Source organism: Mobula hypostoma, chromosome 11 (genome assembly GCF_963921235.1).
Source record: "Mobula hypostoma chromosome 11, sMobHyp1.1, whole genome shotgun sequence".
Taxonomy (NCBI): Eukaryota; Metazoa; Chordata; class Chondrichthyes; order Myliobatiformes; family Myliobatidae; genus Mobula; species Mobula hypostoma.
Window position 1 is genome coordinate 824,608 of NC_086107.1, and position 25,228 is coordinate 849,835.

At 47.0% G+C, this 25,228-nt stretch overlaps 1 protein-coding gene across 2 annotated transcripts in view; it reads left to right on the forward strand.

Annotated features, from left to right (window-relative positions):
- cdhr5b (cadherin-related family member 5b) overlaps positions 1-25,228 on the forward strand; it is a 124,270-nt gene that overhangs the window by 69,506 nt on the left and 29,536 nt on the right. For both annotated transcript variants that reach the window (XM_063061545.1, XM_063061546.1), the window contains exons 6-12: positions 226-336; positions 13,268-13,432; positions 13,507-13,597; positions 14,260-14,354; positions 16,469-16,675; positions 22,841-22,960; positions 23,762-23,834. In XM_063061545.1, the coding sequence (XP_062917615.1) occupies positions 226-336; positions 13,268-13,432; positions 13,507-13,597; positions 14,260-14,354; positions 16,469-16,675; positions 22,841-22,960; positions 23,762-23,834 (862 nt within the window). The remainder of the gene's footprint in view (positions 1-225; positions 337-13,267; positions 13,433-13,506; positions 13,598-14,259; positions 14,355-16,468; positions 16,676-22,840; positions 22,961-23,761; positions 23,835-25,228) is intronic.

Genomic DNA, 25,228 nt, shown 5'->3' on the forward strand with positions numbered 1-25,228 from the left:
CATAACACCGTACCTCCTCTCCTTCACAACCCTCACCTACAGACTACATCCCATAACACCATACCTCCTCTCCCTCACAATCCTCACCTACACACATCCCATAATACCGTACCTCCTCTCCTTCACAATTCTCATCTACACACATCCTATAACACCGTACCTCCTCTCCTTCACAGCCTTCACCTACACACTACATCCCATAATACCGTACCTCCTCTCCTTCAGGACGGCGCAAATTTCTTCCTCCTGAAGTCAGAGAACTCGCCTCTGATCTACTTAGCAAAAGCCTTGGACTATGAGAAGGAAACGATGCTGACACTGATTCTGAATGCCAAGGTGAGAGCTGAGAGTTAGGGTGCAGGTGACCAGAAGTCTGAGAAATGACAAGAGTTGGCTAATTCAGGAAAGTCCAAGAACCCACCAGGGAATTGCAGGCTGCTAAGCCAGATAGTACTGGTGAGAAATTTACTCATTCCGAAACAGGACCTACTGCACCTCCATTTTGGAAAGGCAAGGGCTGGTTAGGGGGCATGTGTGGAAAAGGTGTTCGCAAATATGACTGAGCGTTCTGAAGTGGTTAGCAAGATGACATGGTCGAGGACATAGTCTTTAGCAATAGGACAGGGTGGAGGATATTGTCTACATAGTCCTTAGCAAGATGACAGGGTGGAGGACATTGTCTATGTAGTCTTTAGCAAGATGACAGGGTGGGGGATATGGTCCAAGTGCAGAGAGAAAGAGAATAAAGAAGGTCGATAGTTCACAGACTTTAATACAAACAGGATTTTAAGGGAAAGTAAAACAATAAACACTCAGTTAAACAGAGCCATTAACTAAGACTCTCAAACAATAAACTAGATGCCGACATTGCGGCTGAAATGAATATCTAAATATACAATGAACAGCGCTAGTCTTCAGCATCAGTTGACTCGATAGTCCAACTTCACAGGCAAAGCCCAATGCAAGCAGGCAGTGTAACGTTGCTGTGCTTTGCTCAAGTCATGATAAGCGCTACAACAAAGAGAAGGGAGAAAAATACCGCCATAGTGCAATGATTAGCTGACACGTACATATTCACGAGCACACTTGCTGGCTTTGCTGTGCAGTCCACCTGAAAGGCTGCAGCAGGGTCCGTGGCTGTAACTGGGAGACCACATCGAATCCAAGATCAGCTGGTCATTGCATACAAAACTGGCTTGACAATAGACAATAGACAATAGGTGCAGGAGTAGGCCATTCGGCCCTTCGAGCCAGCACCGCCATTCACTGTGATCATGGCTGATCATCCACTATCAGTATCCAGTTCCTGCCTTATCCCCTTAACCTTTGATTCCACTATCTTTAAGAGCTCTATCCATCTCTTTTTTGAAAGCATCCAGAGATTTGGCCTCCACAGCCTTCTGGGGCAGATCATTCCATATATCCACCACTCTCTGAGTGAAAAAGTTTTTCCTCAACTCCGTTCTAAATGGCCGACCCCTAATTCTTAAACTGTGGCCTTTGGTTCTGGACTCACCCATCAGCGAGAACATGCTTCCTGCCTGCAGCGTGTCCAATCCCTTAATAATCTTATATGCTTCAATAAGATCCCCTCTCAGCCTTCTAAATTCCAGAGTATACAAGCCCAGTCGCTCCAATCTTTCGACATATGACAGTCCTGCCCTCCCGGGAATTAACCTTGTGAACCTACGCTGCACTCTCTCAATAGCAAGAATGTCCTTCCTCAAATTTGGAGACCAAAACTGCACACAGTACTCCAGATGTGGTCTCACCAGGGCCCTGTACAGCTGCAGAAGGACCTCTTTGCTCTTATACTCAATCTCCCTTGTTATGAAGGCCAGCATGCCATTAGCTTTCTTCACAGCCTGCTGTACTTGCATGCTTGCTTTCAGTGACTGATGTACAAGGACACCTAGATCTCGTTGTGCTTCCCCTTTTCCTAACTTGACTCCATTTAGATAATAATCTGCCTTCCTGTTCTTACCACCAACGTGGATAACCTCACATTTATCCTCATTAAACTGCATCTGCCCACTCACCCAGCCTGTTCAAGTCACCCTGCATTCTCATAACATCCTCCTCACATTTCACACTGCCTCCCTGCTTTGTGTCATCGGCTTGGTGTCTGATATCAGAGGGTGACAGTGGGTGGTGGAGTGTTTTTTAGATTGAAAGTCTGTGACTAGTGTTGTGCCACAGGGCTGATTTGCCATCTACAGTATATTGACTACCTGGATGAGAGTGTCGGAAAGTTTGCTGATAACACCAGAGTTGCTGATGTAGTGGACAGAGCAGGAGGTTGTCTGAGGTTACAACACAATCTAGGCTAAGAGGGAAAGTGACCAAAAAGCAGCAGATGGAATTTAACTCAAACAAGTGGGTGGGCGGCTCAGTACTGTAGTGGTTAGCACAACACTTTATAGTACCAGCAACTGGAGTTCAATTCCCACCGCCACCTGTAAGGAGCTCGTACATTCTCTCTGTGGCCACGTGGGCTTCCGCCAGGTACTCCAGTTTTCTCCCACTTTCCAAAAACATACAGGTTAACGTTAGTGTGTTGGCACCGGAAGTATGGGGACACTTACAGACTCTGATGGTCATTGACACATTTCACTGTACTGTATATTTCAATGTTTCGATGGACATGTGACAAAGAAAGCTAATCATCCAACAAATATCTTTCAGTGTACAGTGAAACCAAGTCAGGACTTGCAGAATAAATGAGAGGGCCTTGAGGAGTGTTGTAGAAATATCGGGGCAAAGGTACGTGGTTTCTGAAAGTGTTGCCACAGGTGAAGAAGGTGTCTGTTGTGCTTGCCTTCATCAGTCAGGGCACTGAGTATGAGAGCTGGGAAGTCATGTTACACCTGTAGAAGACATTGGTGAGACCACACCTCAGGTACCGTGCACAGTTTTACCTTTGCTGGCTGTAGGAAGGATGTGATAAGCTGGAGAAAGTACTGAAATGTTAGCATTCATTTCAAGAGGACTAGGATACAAAAGCAAGATTGTAATGGTGAGACTTTATACAGCACTGGTGACGCCCCACTTGGAGTATTATGAGCTGTTTTGGTCCCCTTATCTTAGAAAGGATGTGTTGACATCACAAAAATGATTCCGGGATTGAAAGGCTTGTCATATGAGGAGCATTTGTTGGCTCTGGGCCTGAGTTCATTGGAATTCAGAAGAATGAGGGAGAACCTTATTGAAACCTATCAAATGTTGGAAGACCTCGAAAAAGCAGATGTGGAAAGCATGTGTCCTATGATGGGAGAGTCTAAGACCAGAGGACACAGCCTCAGAATAGAGGGGCATCCTTTTAGAATGGAGATGAGGAGGAATTTCTTTAGCCAGAGAGTGGTGAATCGGAGGAATCTGTTGCCACTGGCAGCTGTGAAGGCCAAGTCTTTGGATACATTTAAAGCAGAGGTTGATAGATTCTTGATTAGTCAGGGCATGAAGGGATATAGGGGAAGGCAGGAGATTTAGCTGAGAAGGTATTTGAATCAGCCATGATGAAATGATGGAGTAGACTTGATGGGTCAGACGACCTAATTCTGCTCCTATATCTTAGGGACTGAATGATTTAATTGGATATTGCTGGGATTGGCCACTTGATTTTATAGTGGAAGATGGAAAGGCTGAGACCATTTTTCTTGGGGCGAAGGAGGCTGAGGAGGAACATGTGCAAACTTAAAGCACACAGTATTGGGGGTAAGGTATTGATGTGGATAGAGAATTGGTTGGAAGACAGGAAGCAAAGAGTGGGAATAAATGGGACCTTTTCAGAATGGCAGGCAGTGACTAGTGGGGTACCGCAAGGCCCAGTGCTGGGACCCCAGTTGTTTACAATATATATTAATGACTTAGACGAGGGAATTAAATGCAGCATCTCCAAGTTTGCGGCTGGCACGAAACTGGGCGGCAGTGTTAGCTGTGAGGAGGAGGCTAAGAGGCTGCAGGGTGACTTGGATAGGTTAGGTGAGTGGGCAAATTCATGGCAGATGCAATTTAATGTGGATAAATCTGAGGTTATCCACTTTGGTGGCAAGAACAGGAAAACAGATTATTATCTGAATGGTGGCCGATTAGGAAAAGGGGAGATGCAACGAGACCTGGGTGTCATTGTACACCAGTCATTGAAAGTGGGCATGCAGGTACAGCAGGCGGTGAAAAAGGCGAATGGTATGCTGGCATTCATAGCAAGAGGATTCGAGTACAGGAGCAGGGAGGTTCTACTGCAGTTGTACGAGGCCTTGGTGAGACCACACCTGGAGTATTGTGTGCAGTTTTGGTCCCCTAATCTGAGGAAAGACATACTTGCCATAGAGGGAGTACAAAGAAGGTTCACCAGATTGATTCCTGGGATGGCAGGACTTTCATATGATGGAAGATTGGATCGACTAGGCTTATACTCACTGGAATTTAGAAGTTTGACGGGAGATCTTATTGAAACATATAAAATTCTAAAGGGATTGGACAGGCTAGATGCAGGAAGATTGTTCCCAATGTTGGGGAAGTCCAGAACGAGGGGTCACAGTTTAAGGATAAAGGGGAAGCCTTTTAGGACCGAGATGAGGAAAAACTTCTTCACACAGAGTGTGGTGAATCTGTGGAATTCTCTGCCACAGGAAACAGTTGAGGCCAGTTCATTGGCTATATTTAAGAGGGAGTGAGATATGGGCCTTGTGGCTAAAGGAATCAGGGGGTGTGGAGAGAAGGCAGGTACAGGGTTCTGAGTTGGATGATCAGCCATGATCATACTGAATGGCGGTGCAGGCTCGAAGGGCCGAATGGACTACTCCTGCACCTATTTTCTATGTTTCTATGAGAGAGGTTTATAAACTCATGAGGTGCGCAGATAAGATGGATGATTACAGTATGTTATCCAGGGTACACTAGAGGGGTTAAGGTAAGGTTGAGAGGGTAAGATTTATAAGGGAACAGAGGGGTAAGTGTTCCACCCAGATGTAGGTGAGCAGTTTGGACGATCTACCAGAGGTATTGGGTTCCATCACAGACTTTAGGACACTTGGTGAGTTGAATGAATAAGCAAGGTTTGGGGGATATGGGCGAGTTATACACTCTCAGAAAGCCACCTCAAGAGTAGGACCTCAAAGGTAATAATCTCAGGGTTATTACCGGTGCCACGTGCTAGCCAGAGTTGGAATAGCAGGATAGCTAGAATGAATATGTTGCTTGAGCAGTGGTGCAGGAGGGAGGGTTTCAGATTCTTGGGGCATTGAAACTACTTCTGGGGGAGGTGGGACCAGTACCATCCGGACGGTCTACATCTGGGCAGGGTTGGGATCAATGTCCTAGGGAGATTGTTTACTAGTGCTGTTGGGAAGGTTTTAAACTAATATGGCAGGGGGATGGAACCCACACAGAAAAGAAGAGGGAAGTGATGCAGAGACCAAAGCTAGAGTTAGTGAAGAAAAAAGTAAGAGTAGAGTGCATAAAAGTAAAAAGCAAAAATCGCATAGGTCACTAGATTCTAGGAGGACAATGAGCATAAGGGCACTTTATCTAAATGTCCGTAGTATTAGAAACAAGGTTAGTGAACTTCTGGCACAGATTAGTACCAAGGCATATGATTTAGTAGCCATTACAGAAACCTGGTTGCAAGGTGGAGATGACTGGGAATTAAATATCCAAGGGTATCAGGTAATACGGAAAGATAGGCAGGAAGGCAAAGGAGATGGGGTGGCGCTCTTAATTAAGGATAAGATTAGGGCGATTGTGAGAGATGATATAAGATCTACGGAGCAGAATGTTGAGTCCATCTGGGAAGAAATTAAGAATAGCAAAGGGAAAAAAATAACTGGTGGCAGTTGTCTATAGGCCACCTAATTACAATATTGCCGTGGCAGAGGCAACTAACCAAGAAGTAACTGAGGCCTGTAAGAATGGAATGGCAGTTGTCAAAGTTGTCATGGAGGATTTTAACTTCCACATAGATTGGGTGAATCTGGTTGGTCAAGGAAGTCTTGAGGAGGATTTCATAGAATGCATCCATGATGGCTTTCTTGAGCAGCATGTTAGTGAACCCACAAGGGAAAATGCTATTTTAGATCTAGTCCTGTGCAATGAGGCAGGTAAGATTAACGATCTTGTAGTCAGGGATCCTCTTGGAAAGAGTGATAATAATATGATTGAATTTCACATACAGATGGAGGATGAAATAGTTGAACAGGGCAAACTACAATGGGATGAGGGAGGAGTTGGCTAATATGGATTGGGAGCACAGGCTATTTGGTAGGACAGTTGAGGAACAGTGGAATACTTTCAAAGAGATTTTTCATAGTGCTCGACATAGGTATATTCCAGTCAAAAGTAAGGACAGTAAGTGTGGGAAGAGCTAGCCTTGGATAACTAAGGAAATAAAAGATAGTATCAAATTAAAAGCTCATGTGTACAAAGTCGCAAAGAGTAGTGGGAGACTGGAGGATTGGGAAAACTTTAAAAAGCAACAAAGAACAACTAAACAAGAAATAAGGAAAGGGAAGATAAAGTATGAAAGTAAATTAGCACAAAATATAAAAACAGATAGCAAAAGTTTTTATAAATATATAAAGTGGAAGAGGGTGGCTAAAGTCAACGTAGGTCCCTTGGAAGACAAGAAGGGGAAATTGATACTGGGTGATAAGGAAATGGCTGAGGCATTGAATGACTATTTTGTTTCGGTCTTCATGGTAGAGGACACGTCTAATATGCCAAAGAATGTTATGGATGAAATGGGAGGTGAGGACCTCGATAAGATCACTGTCACTAAAGAGATAATGATGAGCAAACTAGAGGGCCTGAATGTAGATAAGTCCCCTGGACCTGATGGGATGCATCCCAGGGTGTTGAGGGAATTGGTGGAGGTTATAGTAGATGCGTTGGTAATCATTTATCAAAACTCTCTAGACTCTGGGCAGGTCCCGGCAGATTGGAAGACAGCAAATGTCATGCCACTTTTTAAAAAAGGATGTAGGCAAGAGATGGACAACTATAGGCCAGTTAGCTTAACATCTGTAGTCGGGAAAATACTTGAAGCTGTCATTAAGGAAGAGGGGGATGAGGACCATCACTGGGTTCCAGCAAACTAGCAACAGAGGAGCGGAAGGCAGTGTGGACAGGGCCAACGAACTTAACCTGTTCTTTAACAACAGGAATTCTGCAGATGCTAGAAATTCAAGCAACACACATAAAAGTCTGACGAAGGGTCTCGGCCTGAAACATAGACTGCACCTCTTCCTAGAAATGCTGCCTGGCCTGCTGCATTCACCAGCAACTTTTATGTGTGTTGCTTAACCTGTTCTTTAACAGATTTGACATTGTGGCCCCTGTCCATCCCACAGATGAGCCATCTGTTTTCGGCCCCCAAACAACACATATTCCACTCTCTCCTCCTACCCCTCCTCACAGTCCCCCACCCTGCTCTCAAGACTATACCCCTTCCCCACATGAAACCACCACGGTAGGCTTCACAGCTCTACAGGTGAGAAGACAACTGAAATGTCTCAACCCGAGCAGGGCTGCAGGACTGGATGGTGTCAGTACCAGGGTGCTCAAAGCCTGTGCCCCTCAACTATGTGGAGTACTTCGCCATGTATTCATCCTGAGCCTGAGGCTCCGGAGGGTTCCTGTACTGTGGAAGACGTCCTGCCTTGTCCCTGTGCCGAAGACGCCGCGCCCCAGCGGCCTCAATGACTGCAGACCGGTGGCATTGACCTCCTACATCATGAAGACCCTGGAGAAACTTGTTCTGGAGCTGCTCCGGTCAATGGTCAGACCACACTTAGATCCCCTTCAGTTCGCCTACCAACCCGACTAGGAGTTGAGGATGCCATCGTCTACCTGCTGAACTGTGTCTATGCCCACCTGGACAAGCCAGCGAGCACTGTGAGGGTCATGTTTTTAGACTTCTCCAGTGCGTTCAACACCATCCGCCCTGCTCTGCTGGGGGAGAAGCTGAGTGCGATGCAGGTGGATGCTTCCCTGGTATCGTGGATTCTTGATTACCTATCTGGCCGACCACAGTACATGTGCTTGCAACACTGTGTGTCCGACAGAGTGATTAGCAGCACTGGGGCTCCACAGGGGACTGTCTTGTCTCCCTTTCTCTTCACCATTTACACCTCAGACTTCAACCACTGCACAGAGTCTTGTCATCTTCAGAAGTTTTCGGATGACTCTGCCATAGTTGGATGCATCAGCAAGGGAGATGAGGCTGAGTACAGGGCTACGGTAGGAAACTTTGTCACATGGTGTGAGCAGAATTATCTGCAGCTTAATGTGAAAAAGACTAAGGAGCTGGTGGTAGACCTGAGGAGAGCGAAGGTACCGGTGACCCCTGTTTCCATCCAAGGGGTCAGTGTGGACATGGTGGAGGATTACAAATACCTGGGGATACGAATTGACAATAAACTGGACTGGTCAAAGAACACTGAGGCTGTCTACAAGAAGGGTCAGAGCCATCTCTATTTCCTGAAGAGACTGAGGTCCTTTAACATCTGCCGGACGATGCTGAGGATGTTCTACGAGTCTGTGGTGGCCAGTGCTATCATGTTTGCTGTTGTGTGCTGGGGCAGCAGGCTGAAGGTAGCAGACACCAACAGAATCAACAAACTCTTTCGTAAGGCCAGTGATGTTGTGGGGATGGAACTGGACTCTTTCACGGTGGTGTCTGAAAAGAGGATGCTGTCTAAGTTGCATGCCATCTTGGGCAATGTCTCCCATCCACTACATAATGTACTGGGTGGGCACAGGAGTACATTCAGCCAGAGACTCATTCCACCGAGATGCAGCACAGAGCGTCATAGGAAGGCATTCCTGCCTGAGGCCATCAAACTTTACATCTCCTCCCTTGGAGGGTCAGACACCCTGAGCCAATAGGCTGGTCCTGGACTTATTTCATAATTTACTGGCATAACTTACATATTACTATTTAACTATTTATGGTTCTATTACTATTTATTATTTATGGTGCAACTGTAATGAAAACCAATTTCCCCCGGGATCAATAAAGTATGACTATGACTATGACTATAATAGTGAAACATTTAGAAAGGAGTGGTTCCATTAGACAGATGCAGCATGGATTCAGAAAGGGCAGGTCCTGTTTTCCAAACTCACTGGAGTTCTTTGAAGACATAATGAGTGCAGTGGATAGAGGGAAACAGGTGGATGTTGTATACTTGGATTTCCAGAAGGCGTCCGAGAAGGTGCAGCACAAGAGACTTATAAATAAGATACAGATGCATGGAGTCGGAGGAAGTGTATTGGCATGGATAATCAATTGGTTAACCAATAGAAGGCAGAGAGTTGGTATAAATGGGTGTTTCTCCAGTTGGCAGTCAGTGGTGAATGGGGTGCTGCAGGGGTCGGTGCTGGGCCCACGGCTGTTTACCATTTACATTGATGATTTAGAAGAGGGGACTGAGTGTAGCATAGCAAAATTTGCTGATGACACTAAACTGAGTGGAAAAGCAAATTGTACAGAGGATGTGGAGAGTCTGCAGAGGGATATAGATAGGTTAAGTGAGTGGGCCAAGGTCTGGCAGATGGAATACAACGTTGGTAAATGAGAGATCATCCACTTTGGAAGTAATAATAGAAGAGCAGATTATTATTTAAATGGTGAAAGATTGCAGTATGTTGTTGTGCAGAGGGACTTGGGAGTGCTTGTTCATGAATCGCAAAAAGTTGGCTTGCAGGTACAACAGGTTAATAAGAAGGCAAACAGAATGTTGGCCTTCATTGCTAAAGGGATTGAATTCAAGAGCAGGGAGGTCATGATGCAACTATACAGGGTACTGGTGAGGCCGCACCTGGAGTACTGTGTGCAGTTCTGGTCTCCATACTTGAGGAAGGATATACTGGCTTTGGAGGCAGTGCAGAGGAGGTTCACAAGGTTGATTCCAGTGACGAAGGAGTTAATCTATGAGCAGAGATTGAGTCGCCTGGGACTATACTCTCTGGAGTTCAGAAGAATGAGAGGGGATCTTATAGAAACATACAAAATTTTGAAAGGGATAGATAAACTAGAAGTAGGAAAGTTGTTTCCATTGGTAGGTGAGACTAGAACTAGGGGACATTGCCTCAAGATTCAGGGGAGAAGATTTAGGACGGACATGAGGAGAAACTGTTTTTCTCAGAGAGTGGTGAATCTGTGGAATTCTCTGTCCAGGGAAGCAGTTGAGGCTTCTTCACTAAATATATTTAAGATACAGTTAGATAGGTTTTTACATAGTAAGGGAATTAAGAGTTATGGGGAAAAGGCAGGTAAATGAAGCTGAGTTTACGGACAGATCAGCCATGATCTTATTGAATGGCAGGGCAGGCTCGACGGGCCGGATGGCCGACTCCTGCTCCTATTTCTTATGACTCTTGGCAGTGTGGAGGATCAGAGGGATCTTAGGGCCCGAGTCCATTGGACACTCAAAGTTGCTGCGCAGGTTGACTCTGTGGTTAAGAAAGGATACTGTACATTGGCCTTCATCAATCATGGGATTGAGTTTAAGAGCCGAGAGGTAATGTTGCAGTTATATAGGACCCTGGTCAGACCCCACTTGGAGTACTGTGCTCAGTTCTGGTCACCTCACTACAGGAAGGGTGTGGAAACCATAGAAAGGGTGCAGAGGAGATTTACAATGATGTTGTCTGGATTGTGGAGCATGCCTTATGAGACTGACGGAGGATGAGAGGTGACCTGATAGAGGTGTATAAGATGATGAGAGGCATTGATCATGTGGATAGTCAGAAGCATTTTTCCAGGGTGAAAATGGCTAGCATGAGAGGGCACAGGTTTAAGATGCTTGGAAGTAGGTACAGAGGACATATCAGGGATAGGGTTTTTTACACAGAGACTGGCGAGTGGCAGAGGACATCAGTGGTTGGGAAGTTGTTGGAATCGATAGTTAGGGATGAGATTACAGAGTACCTGGAGGCACATGAGAAGACAGGCCAAAGCCAGCATGGTTTCGTGAAAGGAAAGTTCTGCCCGACTAACCTACTGCAATTTTTTGAGGAAATTACAAGCAGGGTAGACAAAAGAGATGTAGTAGATGTGGTGTACTTGGATTTTCAGAAGGCCTTTGACAAGGTGCCACACAGGAGGCTGCTTAGCAAGATAAGAGCCCATGGAATTACAGGGAAGTTACCAGCATGAGTGGAGCGTTGGTTGATCAGCAGAAAACAGAGAGTGGGAATAAAGGGATCCTATTCTGGCTGGCTGCCGGTTACCAGTGGAGTTTCATAGGGGTTGGTGTTGGGACCGCTGCTTTTTACGATGTATGTCAATGATTTGGACTGTGGGATTAATGGATTTGTGGCTAAATTTGCCAATGATACAAAGATAGGTGGAGGAGCAGGTAGTGCTGAGGAATGGTGGAGCAGACTCGATGAGCCAGATGGCCTACTCCTGTTCCTATTTCTTCTGTTCACCTCGGTGTTATAAAGTTATACAAAGAGGATACAGGCCCTTCGGTCCTTTTTGGCTGCTAGCCAACATGTCAATCCAGTTGGTCCTATTTGTTTACTTTTGCCTGACTCACCACCAATTTCACGTCAATAAACAGTCTGCTAGGAACTCAGCAGGTCGAGGGAGGGAACTGTTGATGTTTCAGGTGGAAAATCTATGGGATACAGCTTGAGCCACAGGTTCTTCCAGCTGATTGTCTGTTATCTCACATTTCAATAAAACACCTTTTATTGAGCATCTCTGGAAATGTGGGCCGTTAGCTCCTCGCTAACAACTATTGGACTCTGCTATGAAAAAACCACCTTTCTTAGCATAGCAGGGGATTACATCAGTATCTGCAGCCTTGTGTCTCCACTTTACTTGTGTCAACAAACGTCCTGACAACCAACTACATTATCATCATTGATAACTGTGGCAAACAAGATTGGGCCCATCCTCGATCCCTGTGAACACCACTGGTCTATCACCGATCCCTGTGAAAACCAGTGGTCCTTCATTGTGGCCTTTGAGCACCACTGTCCACTCTGGTTCCTCAGGTCTAGATACAGTGAACATGGAAAAGCATGTTACCTACCTTGGGGGAACCTTAGACCAGAAGGGAAAGTGTCAGAATACAATAACATCCCTTTAGAACAGAGGTGAAGAGGAATTTTTTTCACCAAAGTATGGTAAACGTGTGGAAGTCATTAATGCAGTCGGCTGAGAAGGCCCAGTCATCGGATTTATTTATATCTGAGGTGACAAGTTACTCCTCAGTCAGGATGTCAAAGAATACAGGGAGGAGCCAGGAGAATGGGGTTGAAAGGGGTAACAAACGGCGATGATAAAATGGTGGAGCAGGCTCGTGGGTTGATTGAACTAATTCTATTCTATGTCCTTATGATCTAAGGCCATTGCTTGGGAGTGTCAAACTACGGGAGGGATGATACTGAGGGAGGGACACACTGAAGGAGGGTCAAATCGTGGGGATGAGAGATACTGAGGAAGAGTCACGCTGTGGAAGGGTTGGTACTGAGGGAGGGTCACACTGAGGGAGGGTTGGTTCTGAGGGATGGTCACACTGTGGGTGGGGTGGTACTGAGGGAGGGTCACACTGTGGGAGGGGTGGTACTGAGGGAGGGTCACTGAGGGAATGGTGGTACAGAGGGAGGGTCACACTGTGGGAGGGCTGGTACTGAGGGAGTGTCACACTGTGGGAGGGGTGGTACTGAGGGAGGGTCACTGAGGGAAGGGTGGTACAGAGGGAGGGTCACACTGTGGGAGGGGTGGTACTGAGGGAGGGTCACTGAGGGAAGGGTGGTACAGAGGGAGAGTCACACTGTGGGGGGTTGGTACTGAGGGAGGGTCACACTGAGGGAGGGTTGGTTCTGAGGGATGGTCACACTGTGGGTGGGGTGGTACTGAGGGAGGGTCACACTGTGGGAGGGGTGGTACTGAGGGAGGGTCACTGAGGGAACGGTGGTACAGAGGGAGGGTCACACTGTGGGAGGGGTGGTACTGAGGGAGGGTCACACTGTGGGGGGTTGGTACTGAGGGAGGGTCACACTGTGGGAGGGGTGGTACCGAGGGAGGGTCACACTGTGGGAGGGGTGGTACTGAAGGAGGGTCACACAGTGGGGAGGGTTAGAAGATAGAACAGTATAGCATAGAAACAGGTCCTTTGGCCCACAATGTTGTGCTGAATCAGTTAAAAAGTAAATTTTTTAAAAACTGAAAAACTAACCCCTTTCGAGGGCAAGTAGTTGATGATGTAAGCCCCCATGGGATTTGAAGGTTACTTTCTTCTGATTGTTACAGGAAACGGCCAACAGCGTAAACATCAGTGATTCCGTGACCATTACAGTCCATGTCATCGACAAGGATAACAAACCGCCAGTGTTTCAGCCATGCCAAACCCTGACGGATTCCAGCCTCTGCCTGAACGCAAAGTACAGCGGAAGCATCAACCAGTACCAGACAGAGGTATTACTGACGCTGCACTCCCCACATCTTGCTGACCCCTCATCATACTCACTCCCCTCTCCTCTCTGTTCCAGAGCAGCCCTCTGAGCCTCAAGCCACACAATATCCTGGCTGTGGACGGGGACACAGGAATCAATGCCACCATCCTGTACCAGATTGTCAGCGGTGAGTTCTCACACTTCAATAACCGGGGACACAGAATGAGGCCACTCGGTCTTTTAGGTCACTGCTATTTGCTGAAATTATTGGCCTCTCACTGACTCTTACTGGGCTGTCTATCCAATACTGTCAAAATGCTGAGATGACAGCACTCCAGGGGTGCCACATTTGTCCGGGTGTGTCCAGGAGTGCCCACATCTGTCTGGGGAGTGCCCACATTTGCCTGAGTGCCTAGATCTGTCTGGAGGAGTCTGGGGTACCCACATCAGTCTGGGGGGTGCCCATATCTGTCCTGGGGTACCCTCATCTGTCTGGGGGGGGCCGCATCTGTCTCGGGGTGCACACACCTATCCGAGTGTGTCCAGGGGTGTATGAAGATGACATCACATAACCGGTGTGCCCACATCTGTCATATTGTGAGACCGTGCTGTGACATAGGTGACCACTAAGCCCCACAGAATGACCACAACTGACCACAAAGTGACCACTACTGACCAGAGTGTGACGACCACTGACCAGAGTGTGACTGCAGCTCACCCTATGTGACCATGAGGTGCCCACGGTTGTGTCAGCTGGTCAGCTCCCTGCCTGGAGGCTGGGCAGGTAGAGCTCTTGTGCCTGGGGCCACTGCCAACAGAGCTCACTCACTCTCTGGCCTTGTTTTACAGATAACCACCGCGCCTTCTGGATCAATGCGAATGATGGCACGTTAACCATGACCAGAGCTATCAACAGCAGCGGACTGGTCACACTCACCATCCTGGTAGGTGAGCGCGCAGCTCTGCAGTGACCCAGTGGGCACTAGTAATCTCCGCCAACTGCGGCCTTTGGAGGGTCTTTGCCTTCCCAGGTCACAGAACCCCAACCACATCCTCAGGCTCTTCCAGTTAATGTTTTGTTAATACAATAGTTTCTCAGATCTGACTCAGTCAGACAGAAGGACACAAATACCAATGATCTAGTTTGAATTACAAAACAGCATTTATTCAGACAGAACAGACTAAGCTTTAAAATGCTTACCTGGATGTGCACAGCCCCTCTCACTCGCTCCTGTTCTAAACGCTGCAGTGAGAAGGCCCAAAGTTCTGCATTGTCCACAACCGGAGTTCGGAGAAGCCCCAACAAAAATGACCACCAAGCCCTCTAACCGCATCGCTTTTATACACCTTGCACTGATGTAAGATGCTGCAATAATTGGGCCTATACACACCACCATCTCAAGTTACCAAATGAAAACCAAACTCCCTGAGTCCCACCCCTGTGTTCGTGCTGTTCCCATAGTTTCTATTTTACATCGGTGGTGCGCAAGTGGAACAGGTCAAAAGCTTTAAGTTCCTCAGGGTCAATATCACAAACGACCTGACATGGTCCACCAAGCAGAGTTCACTGCCAAGAAGGCCCACCAGCGCCTTTACTTCCTGAGAAAACTAAAGAAATTTGGCCTGTCCTCTAAAACCCTCACTAATTTTTATAGATGCACCGTAGAAAGCATTCTTCTAGGGTGCATCACAACCTGGTATGGAAGTTGTCCTGTCCAAGACCGAAAGAAGCCGCAGAAGATCGTGAACACGGCGCAACACATCACGCAAACTAATCTTCCGTCTGTGGACTCACTTTACACTGCACGCTGTTGGAGCAGTGTTGCCAGGATAATCAAGGACACGACCCACCCAGCCAACACACTTTCTGTCCCTCTTCCCTCCGGGAGAAGGCTCAGGAGCTTGAAGACTCGTACAGCTAGGTTTGGGAACAGCTCCTTTCCAACTGTGATAAGACTGCTGAACGGATCCTGACCCGGATCTGGGCCATACCCTCCAAATAATCGGACCTGCCTCTCGGTTTTTTTGCACTACCTTACTTTCCATTTTTCTATTTTCTATTTATGATTTATAATTTAAATTTTTAATATTTACTAATGCTTACTATTTTTAATATTTAATATTTGTAATCCAGGGAGTGGGAAGCGCAGAATCAAATATCATTGTGATGATTGTACGTTCTAGTACCAATTGTTTGGCGACAATAAAGTATAAAGTATTCTCATAGTGGACCCCCACAGTGGTAAGCAAAGCTCCAGCTGAGTTGTGTGTTGAGATCGTCAAGGTTCAGTGATTGGCCTTGTCCGGTTGAAGCTGGGGGATCTCTCCTTTGGCCAAGCTCCAGGGGTCGCCTGATAAGACATAGGAGCAGAACTGGGCCATTCAGCCCATCCAGTACTCTCCACCATTCCATCATGGCTGATTTTTTTATCCACTTCAACTCTATTTCCCAGTCTTCCCCCCATATCCTTTGATGCCCAGACTAATCAGGAACCTATCAATATCTTTTTTAAATATACACAATGACTGTCCTCCACAGCCATCTGCAGTAATGAATTCCACAGATTTACCACCCTCTGGGCTAAAGAAATTCCTTCTCATCTCTGTTCTAAATGGATATCCCTCTATTTTGAGACTGTGCCCTTGGTCCTAACTCCCGAGCTATAGGAAACATCCTCTCCATATCCAGTCTATCTAGGCCTTTCAATATTCGATAGGTTTCAATGAGATCCCCTTTCATTCTTCTAAATTCCAATGAGTGCAGGCCCAGAGCCACCACATAGTCCTCATACTAATGTCCTACCTCTGGCCAGCGGACGTACAGAACACCAGGCAAAGGGTCTTGAACCGACTCATTGACCCTCCTCTCTCCCGAAGGCTGTCCAATCCACTGAGCTTGTGCACCAGTTGCTCTGTTGTTTGGGTTTCCGACACCAGCCTCACTGATGGCGCCCAGCGCTCACTGTCTGCCCGGGCTCGGGGAGGAGGATGCAGGAATCTGGGGAATGGCTCTCAGACTGTGACGCCAGAGGTCTAACCATACTGTTCCATTCCCCAGGCCAAGCAGGCGGACAACCCCTACAAATACACCACGACCAGCGTCACCCTGGCAGTGTTGCCCGTCAACCGATACCCACCCGAGTTTCCACACAATGTGTACTCTGGGTCCATCCAAGCCAACTCACCGAAGGGGAGCATCATCACTAAGCGAGGATCCAGCACCGTGCCACTCAGCGTGAAGGCTCAGGACCAGGACTATCCCAATGTAAGTCCACTGAGGCCAACTTTCGACTGCCATTGTCTACCCACTGACACTGTCCCTGAGGCGCCCTCGCCACCACTTTGGCAACACTGGCTCTCCTGCAGAGGTCAAAGAAAATTTATTACGATTAAATCCAGGGCAAGCATTAAAAAGGGCCACTTTTCAACATAATTGTATAAGGGCTAAGAGAGTTGTAAAAGAGCGCCTGAAGGCTTTATGTGTCAATGCAAGGAGCATTCGTAATAAGGTGGATGAATTGAAAGTGCAGATTGTTATTAATGATTATGATATAGTTGGGATCACAGAGACATGGCTCCAGGATGACCAGGGATGGGAGCTCAACGTTCAGGGATATTTAATATTCAGGAGGGATAGACATGAAGGAAGGGGAGGTGGGCTGGCGTTGCTAGTTAAAGAAGAGATTAACGCAATAGAAAGGAAGGACATAAGCCGGGAAGATGTGGAATCGATATGGGTAGAGCTGCGTAACACTAAGGGGCAGAAGACGCTGGTGGGAGTTGTGTACAGGCCACCTAACAGTAGTAGTGAGGTCAGAGATGGTATTAAACAGGAAATTAGAAATGTGTGCAATAAAGGAACAGCAGTTATAATGGGTGACTTCAATCTACATGTAGACTGGGTGAACCAAATTGGTAAAGGTGCTGAGGAAGAGGATTTCTTGGAATGTATGCGGGATGGTTTTTTGAACCAACATGTCGAGGAACCAACTAGAGAGCAGGCTATTCTGGACTGGGTTTTGAGCAATGAGGAAGGGTTAATTAGCGATCTTGTCGTGAGAGGCCCCTTGGGTAAGAGTGACCATAATATGGTGGAATTCTTCATTAATATGGAGAGTGACATAGTTAATTCAGAAACAAAGGTTCTGAACTTAAAGAGGGGTAACTTTGAAGGTATGAGACGTGAATTAGCTAAGATAGACTGGCAAATGACACTTAAAGGATTGACGGTGGATATGCAATGGCAAGCATTTAAAGGTTGCATGGATGAACTACAACAATTGTTCATCCCAGTTTGGCAAAAGAATAAATCAAGGAAGGTAGTGCACCCGTGGCTGACAAGAGAAATTAGGGATAGTATCAATTCCAAAGAAGTAGCATACAAATTAGCCAGAGAAGGTGGCTCACCTGAGGACTGGGAGAAATTCAGAGTTCAGCAGAGGAGGACAAAGGGCTTAATTAGGAAGGGGAAAAAAGATTATGAGAGAAAACTGGCAGGGAACATAAAAACGGACTGTAAAAGCTTTTATAGATATGTAAAAAGGAAAAGACTGGTAAAGACAAATGTAGGTCCCCTGCAGACAGAAACAGGTGAATTGATTATGGGGAGCAAGGACATAGAAGACCAATTGAATAATTACTTTGGCTCTGTCTTCACTAAGGAGGACATAAATAATCTTCCAGAAATAGTAAGGGACAGAGGGTCCAGTGAGATGGAGGAACTGAGTGAAATACATGTTAGTAGGGAAGTGGTGTTAGGTAAATTGAAGGGATTGAAGGCAGATAAATCCCCAGGGCCAGATGGTCTGCATCCTAGAGTGCTTAAGGAAGTAGCCCAAGAAATAGTGGATGCATTAGTGATAATTTTTCAAAACTCGTTAGATTCTGGACTAGTTCCTGAGGATTGGAGGGTGGCTAATGTAACCCTGCTTTTTAAAAAAGGAGGGAGAGAGAAACCGGGGAATTATAGACCAGTTAGCCTAACATCGGTGGTGGGGAAACTGCTGGAGTCAGTTATCAAGGATGTGATAACAGCACATTTGGAAAGCGGTGAAATGATCGGACAAAGTCAGCATGGATTTGTGAAAGGAAAATCATGTCTGACGAATCTCATAGAATTTTTTGAGGATGTAACTAGTAGAGTGGATAGGGGAGAACCAGTGGATGTGGTATATTTGGATTTTCAAAAGGTTTTTGACAAAGTCCCACACAGGAGATTAGTGTGCAAACTTAAAGCACACGGTATTGGGGGTAAGGTATTGGTGTGGGTGGAGAATTGGTTGGCAGACAGGAAGCAAAGAGTGGGAATAAACGGGACCTTTTCAGAATGGCAGGCGGTGACTAGTGGGGTACCGCAAGGCTCAGTGCTGGGACCCCAGTTGTTTACAATATATATTAATGACTTGGATGAGGGAATTAAATGCAGCATCTCCAAGTTTGCAGATGACACGAAGCTGGGTGGCAGTGTTAGCAGTGAGGAGGATGCTAAGAGGATGCAGGGTGACTTGGATAGGTTGGGTGAGTGGGCAAACTCATGGCAGATGCAATTTAATGTGGATAAATGTGAAGTTATCCACTTTGGTGGCAAAAATAGGAAAACAGATTATTATCTGAATGGTGGCCGATTAGGAAAAGGGGAGGTGCAACGAGACCTGGGTGTCATTATACACCAGTCATTGAAAGTGGGCATGCAGGTACAGCAGGCGGTGAAAAAGGCGAATGGTATGCTGGCATTTATAGCGAGAGGATTCGAGTACAGGAGCAGGGAGGTACTACTGCAGTTGTACAAGGCCTTGGTGAGACCACACCTGGAGTATTGTGTGCAGTTTTGGTCCCCTAATCTGAGGAAAGACATCTTTGCCATAGAGGGAGTACAAAGAAGGTTCACCAGATTGATTCCTGGGATGGCAGGACTTTCATATGAAGAAAGACTGGATGAACTGGGCTTGTACTCGTTGGAATTTAGAAGATTGAGGGGGGATCTGATTGAAACGTATAAGATCCTAAAGGGATTGGACAGGCTAGATGCAGGAAGATTATTCCCGATGTTGGGGAAGTCCAGAACAAGGGGTCACAGTTTGAGGATAGAGGGGAAGCCTTTTAGGACCGAGATTAGGAAAAACTTCTTCACACAGAGAGTGGTGAATCTGTGGAATTCTCTGCCACAGGAAACTGTTGAGGCCAGTTCATTGGCTATGTTTAAGAGGGAGTTAGATATGGCCCTTGTGGCTACGGGGGTCAGGGGGTATGGAGGGAAGGCTGGGGCGGGGTTCTGAGTTGGATGATCAGCCATGATCATAATAAATGGCGGTGCAGGCTCGAAGGGCCGAATGGCCACTCCTGCACCTATTTTCTATGAAAGCACATATATGTCACCACAGAGGACCCTGAGATTCATTTTCTTGTGGGCATTCACAATAAATCCAATAACCATAACAGAACTAATGAAAGGCCCAACAGAACAGACACACAACCAGTATGCAAAAGATATCAAACTGCAAATGCAAAAGAATAAATAGATAAATAAATAAATAAGCAATAAATACTGAGAAGATGAGATGAAGAGTCCCTGAACGAGAGTACATAGGTTGTGGGAACAGTTCAGTGATGGGGCGAGTGAAGTTGAGTGAGGTTATCCCCTCTGGTTCAGAAGCCTGGTGGTTGAGGGGTAACATCTGTTCCTGAACCTGGTGGTGCGAGTCCTGAGGCTCCTATACCTTCTTCCTGATGGCAGCAGTGAGAAGAGCATGTCCTGAGTGACGAGGGTCCCTGGTGATGGATTTCTGTTTTCCTGTGACAACACTCCATGTGAATGTGCTCAATGTTGAAGAGGCTTTACCCATGATTGACTGGGCTGTGTCCATTACTTTCGGTAGGGTTTTCCATCCAAGGGCATCGGTGTTTCCATACCAGGCTGTGATGCAGTCTCCACCACACCCCTATAGAAAGCTAACGAAGTCTGCACTCCCTCCAGACCCAACCCTTCCCCTGATCCAAACCCTGACACCTTTCCCAACTCAGTTCCCAATCCTGATCCCATCCTTGTTCCTGATTCTGATCCTTATTTCGATCTTTACCCTGGTCTCAGTTCAAACACCCTCTCTAATCGCAATGCTATTTCCTTCCCTGCTGCTCGTCCTCATCCCAGTTCCGATCCTGACCCTGATCCTGATCCCAGTCCAGGCCCTAATCAGATCCCAATCTCAGTCCGGCTCCTGCTCCCATCAACACTGTTCCTTCAGAGAGTGAGTAGGGAATTAGTGAGGGCAAACCAAGAAACGGCAGAGTTTTGAAGTAATTATCTTGGGTTGGATTTGGCAGCAGAGGAACTGAACAGTCCCAATAGTGAAGGGCTGGAGGGAGGGAGGGAGGGAGGGATGGATCTCTACCCTTTCCATCACAAACAGAGCAGAAACAGGCCACAGTAACAGGACCAAAGGCCCAAAAATTCTCCAGCCTAGTGGCCTGCAACCAGGGAGTGGTTATGGTGATGGTTTTGGGGTTGGCTCTGATGTACCAAAATTCCCTGGATTCTGGGGAATTGGAAAACTGGAAATGTCAGAGCAACACACACGCGAAATGCTCGATGTTAACAGGTCAGGCAACATCAGGACTGGAAAGGAAGTCTGTCAACCTGAAATGATGACTGTTTATTCCCCTCCATAGATGCTGCCTGACCTGCTGAGATCCACCAGCATTTTATGTGTGCTGCTCTGGATTTCCAGCATCTGCAGAATCTCCTATGTTACTGTTGGTGGAAAGAAGAGAAGGAGAGTAGGGAATGTTAGGCCAATTAACCTAATGTCTGTCCCCAGGAAAACTGCTTGAATCCTTGCTGAGCAGAAAAGGGAAGAATGCTTGTAAAATGACAAAAACAATAAGGCAGAATTGAAATAGCTTAACAAAAGAGAAACTGCTTTTGAACAATTTGTTCGAGTTGCTTGAAGTTACACCCCGTAACAACCAGTATGTGTAGAGGCAAACCAGTAGATGTAGTGTATTGGGACTGCCTGAAGGCATTGGTTAAGGTGCTCTTTTGAACAGTGAAAGCCCATGTTTGGGAAATGTGTTGGCACAGGCGGGGGGTGGGAATCGTGTAATGTCACTTAGACCAGCGCCTGAGATCTGACATCAAGAACATCTTCACGAGGCGTTGTCCATCACCCAGAAAGTGCTCTCTTCTCACTGTACCATTAGGGAGGAGGCTCAGGTGTCTGAACAATCACACTCAGTGTTTCAGGAACAGCTTCAACCCCTCTGCCATCAGGTTTCTGAATGGACAGTGAACCCATGGACATTTTTGTTCTCTTTATGTACTAATTTATACTGCATTTAATTTATATTGATTTTCTACATTGTAATGTACTGCAGCCACAAAACAACAAGTTTCAACTAATCCTGATTCTGATGAACAATTGTCACACTGGCTACGGAACGCACTGTGTGGACTACGACCAAACTTGCTGCAGATGCAGAGACAGATGGATAGAGAGTTAGATTATAAGACCATGAGACCATTGGACATAAGAGCAAAATTCAGCCATTTGGCCCATCGAATTTTTTTCTACCATTCAATTATGGCAGATGTATTTTCCTTTTTAACCCCATTTTCCTCTCTTCTGCCCATAATCATTGATGCCCATGAGGGAGGATGAACACAAGGCACGAGAACCTTCGCTTCGTCATGTCCCTGCTTACCGCAGTACCTCTTTAAACAGCACCTCAGCCTGCAGGTGTCTCTGCAACATGATGCCAGGGGAGGTGCTGGAAGCAGATTCTAAATGAGGCTTTTAAATTAGCGAAGTGATTAGTGAGAGGCCGTTATAGCACAAGTAGTGTAGGTTCATTCTGGCTGTTGTCTGGAAGGGTTTTGTATGGTCTCCCCTTCACCAGAGGGATTTCCTCTCTGCACTACTGCCTCAAACCACATTCCAAAGATGAGCCAGTTAGGGTGAGTAAGTTGTGGGCATCTCTGTTGGCACCAGAAGCGTGGAGACACATGCGGGCTGCACACAACACATTCCTCTAACTGTGTTGGGCATGGATGCAAATGACACATTTCAAATTCAAGATTTTTGTCATCTACCTTTACCAAGGTGTTTCTGGTGTGAACCTGCGGTGAACGTGTTTTTGACGTGGATCTGGGGTGAGGGCGTTTCTGACGTGCACTGGGTCGAGGGACTTTCTGATATGGACTGGGAGTGAGGTAGTTTCTGGTGTAGACCCAGAGTGAGGGAGTTTCTAACATGGACCGGGTTGAGGGAGTTTCTGACGTGGATACAGGTCGAGGGAATTTCTACTGTGGACTCGGGGTGAAGGAGTTTCTGATGTGGACTCGGGGTGAGTGTGCGTGTGACATGGGTGATGTGTGATCGTGGGATTCTGACATGGGATTGTGGGATCATCAGTCTGAGTTGTTCTCCCTCCACAGAAGGAAAGCCCATTCCTGAAATACTCCCTCAGCCCATCTGATCTGTTCACCATCACTGAATTTGGACTGATCTTCACCAAAGTCCTCCTGACAGCAGCGCAGAGCCAGTACAACATCACGGTAGGACAGTCCCCACCCTTCCATAAACGTCTCCCCACCTCTCCTACAGCAATCCTAACAACTGCCCCTCTCCCCTCACCCTACCCTCCTCCATCCTTCACCTCTCCCACCTCCCAATCCTTACACCCTCCCTCCTCCACCCCTTCCACCTCCCCACTGCCCCAACCCTCACCCCTCCACCTCCCTCCTCCACCTCTCACCCTTCCCTTCCCCCTCCTCCATCCAGCTAATGCCCCTTCCTCCACTCCTCATCCTTCACACCCCACTCCACCCACCTCGACCCCTCACACCTCCCTCCTCCACTCATCACACTTCCCTCCTCCCTCCTCTCTGCCCCAACCCCCTCCCTCCTCCACCCCTTACCCCTACCTCTTCACCTCTCCTCCACCCCCAACTTCCCTACTGCCTCTCAACCCTCCCTCCTCCAGCACTCACCTCTCTTTCTCTTCCCTCCCACCCCTCCATCCTCTGACCCTCAACACCACCCCTCACCACTCAACCTCACCTCTTGCTGTGTATTTAATATTTCAATGGTATTTGAGTATTCTTGTGTCTATGTTATTTGATTAAGCATTCTTCATCTTTTAAATAATTATTCATGGGTTATACATGAATTGCATAGGTCATCACACTTCTACATTACACATGCGTGCCTGGCTTCATGTAAACGGGAGTTACAGCCTCATTTTCCTCCATTTAATCTTTAGAGGTTACAAAACATAACCCCCCTCACCCTTCAGCCCTCACCTTACTGACAAATGGCCCTGGTGTGCTGCGTGACCCGGCGTATTGTATCTGCAGGTGACTGCAATGGACGTAGCCCAGGGAGACAAATGTTCGGCCATGATTGACTTGCTGGTGTCCAGTCCTGATGGTGAGTGGGCTCATTATACTTCAAGGGGCATCACACTGGTGGGCTCTGACTGGTCTGTTCATTGACTCTTTGAATGGCTGGGGTGTTAGACGTGCACCTCCCACATTTAGGTAGTGTGCCAGCCCTGGCCATGGTGGGATTGACCAACATTGTGAACCTCAGGACCCTGCAGACACCAGAAACCTGAGTTAAAGCCAGAAAGGGGTAGAACCCAATGGTAGAAAAAGGCAATCCCATAGGGATATGAAAGTGGTTGGCAGAGAGAGAATGGATCACATAAAGGTTGGTCTGACTGCCTGTGTGGAACCAAAGGATGTGGGGAGATTTGTTATCAATATTTTTCTTAAGCTATTACCATAAAAGGTAATTGGATTAATTACTGGTGATGTCATGGACCACATACAAATTAGCAGAAAGGCCTTAAATTGCATTAAGCAGGAAAAATCTCCAGGTTGTGACCTGGTGCATTCCCAAACCTTGTGGGATGCAAGAGAAGGAACTATGGAGTCCCCTACAGAGATACTTGCTTCATCACTTCTTCTTCATAAGCCATCACCCTACTGGGGCATAGGCTGCCAACAGCAGCTGGCCAGAGTCCTGGGACAGTCCTTCAGTTATTCAAGGTGTAGCCCGTTGAAGGTCCTTCCTCTCCCAGGGATGAGGTCTTGGGAACCTCTATTGGTGCTTCTGTAGTGCTGGGTTTTTACAGGATGGGGTTGCTAGCCCCATGCTGAACCCTTCTCCTTTCACAGCCGGGTTTGGGACTGTCCTTGGGGAGTTCGTACCCAACCCTCCTCCTTTCACAGCCGGGTTTGGGACTGTCCATGGGGAGTTCATACCCGTTCCTCCTCCTTTCACAGCCGGGTTTGGGACTGTCCATGGAGAGTTCATACCCAACTCTCCTCCTTTCACAGCCAGGTTTGGGACTGTCCATGGGGAGTTCATACCCGTTCCTCCTCCTTTCACAGCCGGGTTTGGGACCCCACATGGGGGAGTTTTTCATCACAGGCCATAGGTAAATTTCTAGAGACATGGAGAGTGACTAAACGTTACCATTGTTCAAAAAGGGTAGCACAAATAATCTAGGAGACCACAGACCAGTGAGTCTGACATCACTGGTGGGCAAATTGCTGCAGGGGATTCTGAAGGAGAGGAACGACCAACATTTGGAGAGACAGGGTCAGATTTAGGACATTCAGCACAACTTTGTGTGTGAGAATTCATGTCTGACAAATCTCTTGACATTCCTCAAGGAGGTAACCAAGAGGATAGATGAGAAGAGGATAATGAGGAGAGTGTAGATGAGGAGAGGGTAACCAGGAGACAGTAGATGAGAGGGTAGATGAGGAGAGGGCAGATGAAGGGAGGGCAGATGAGGAGAGGGTAGATGAGGA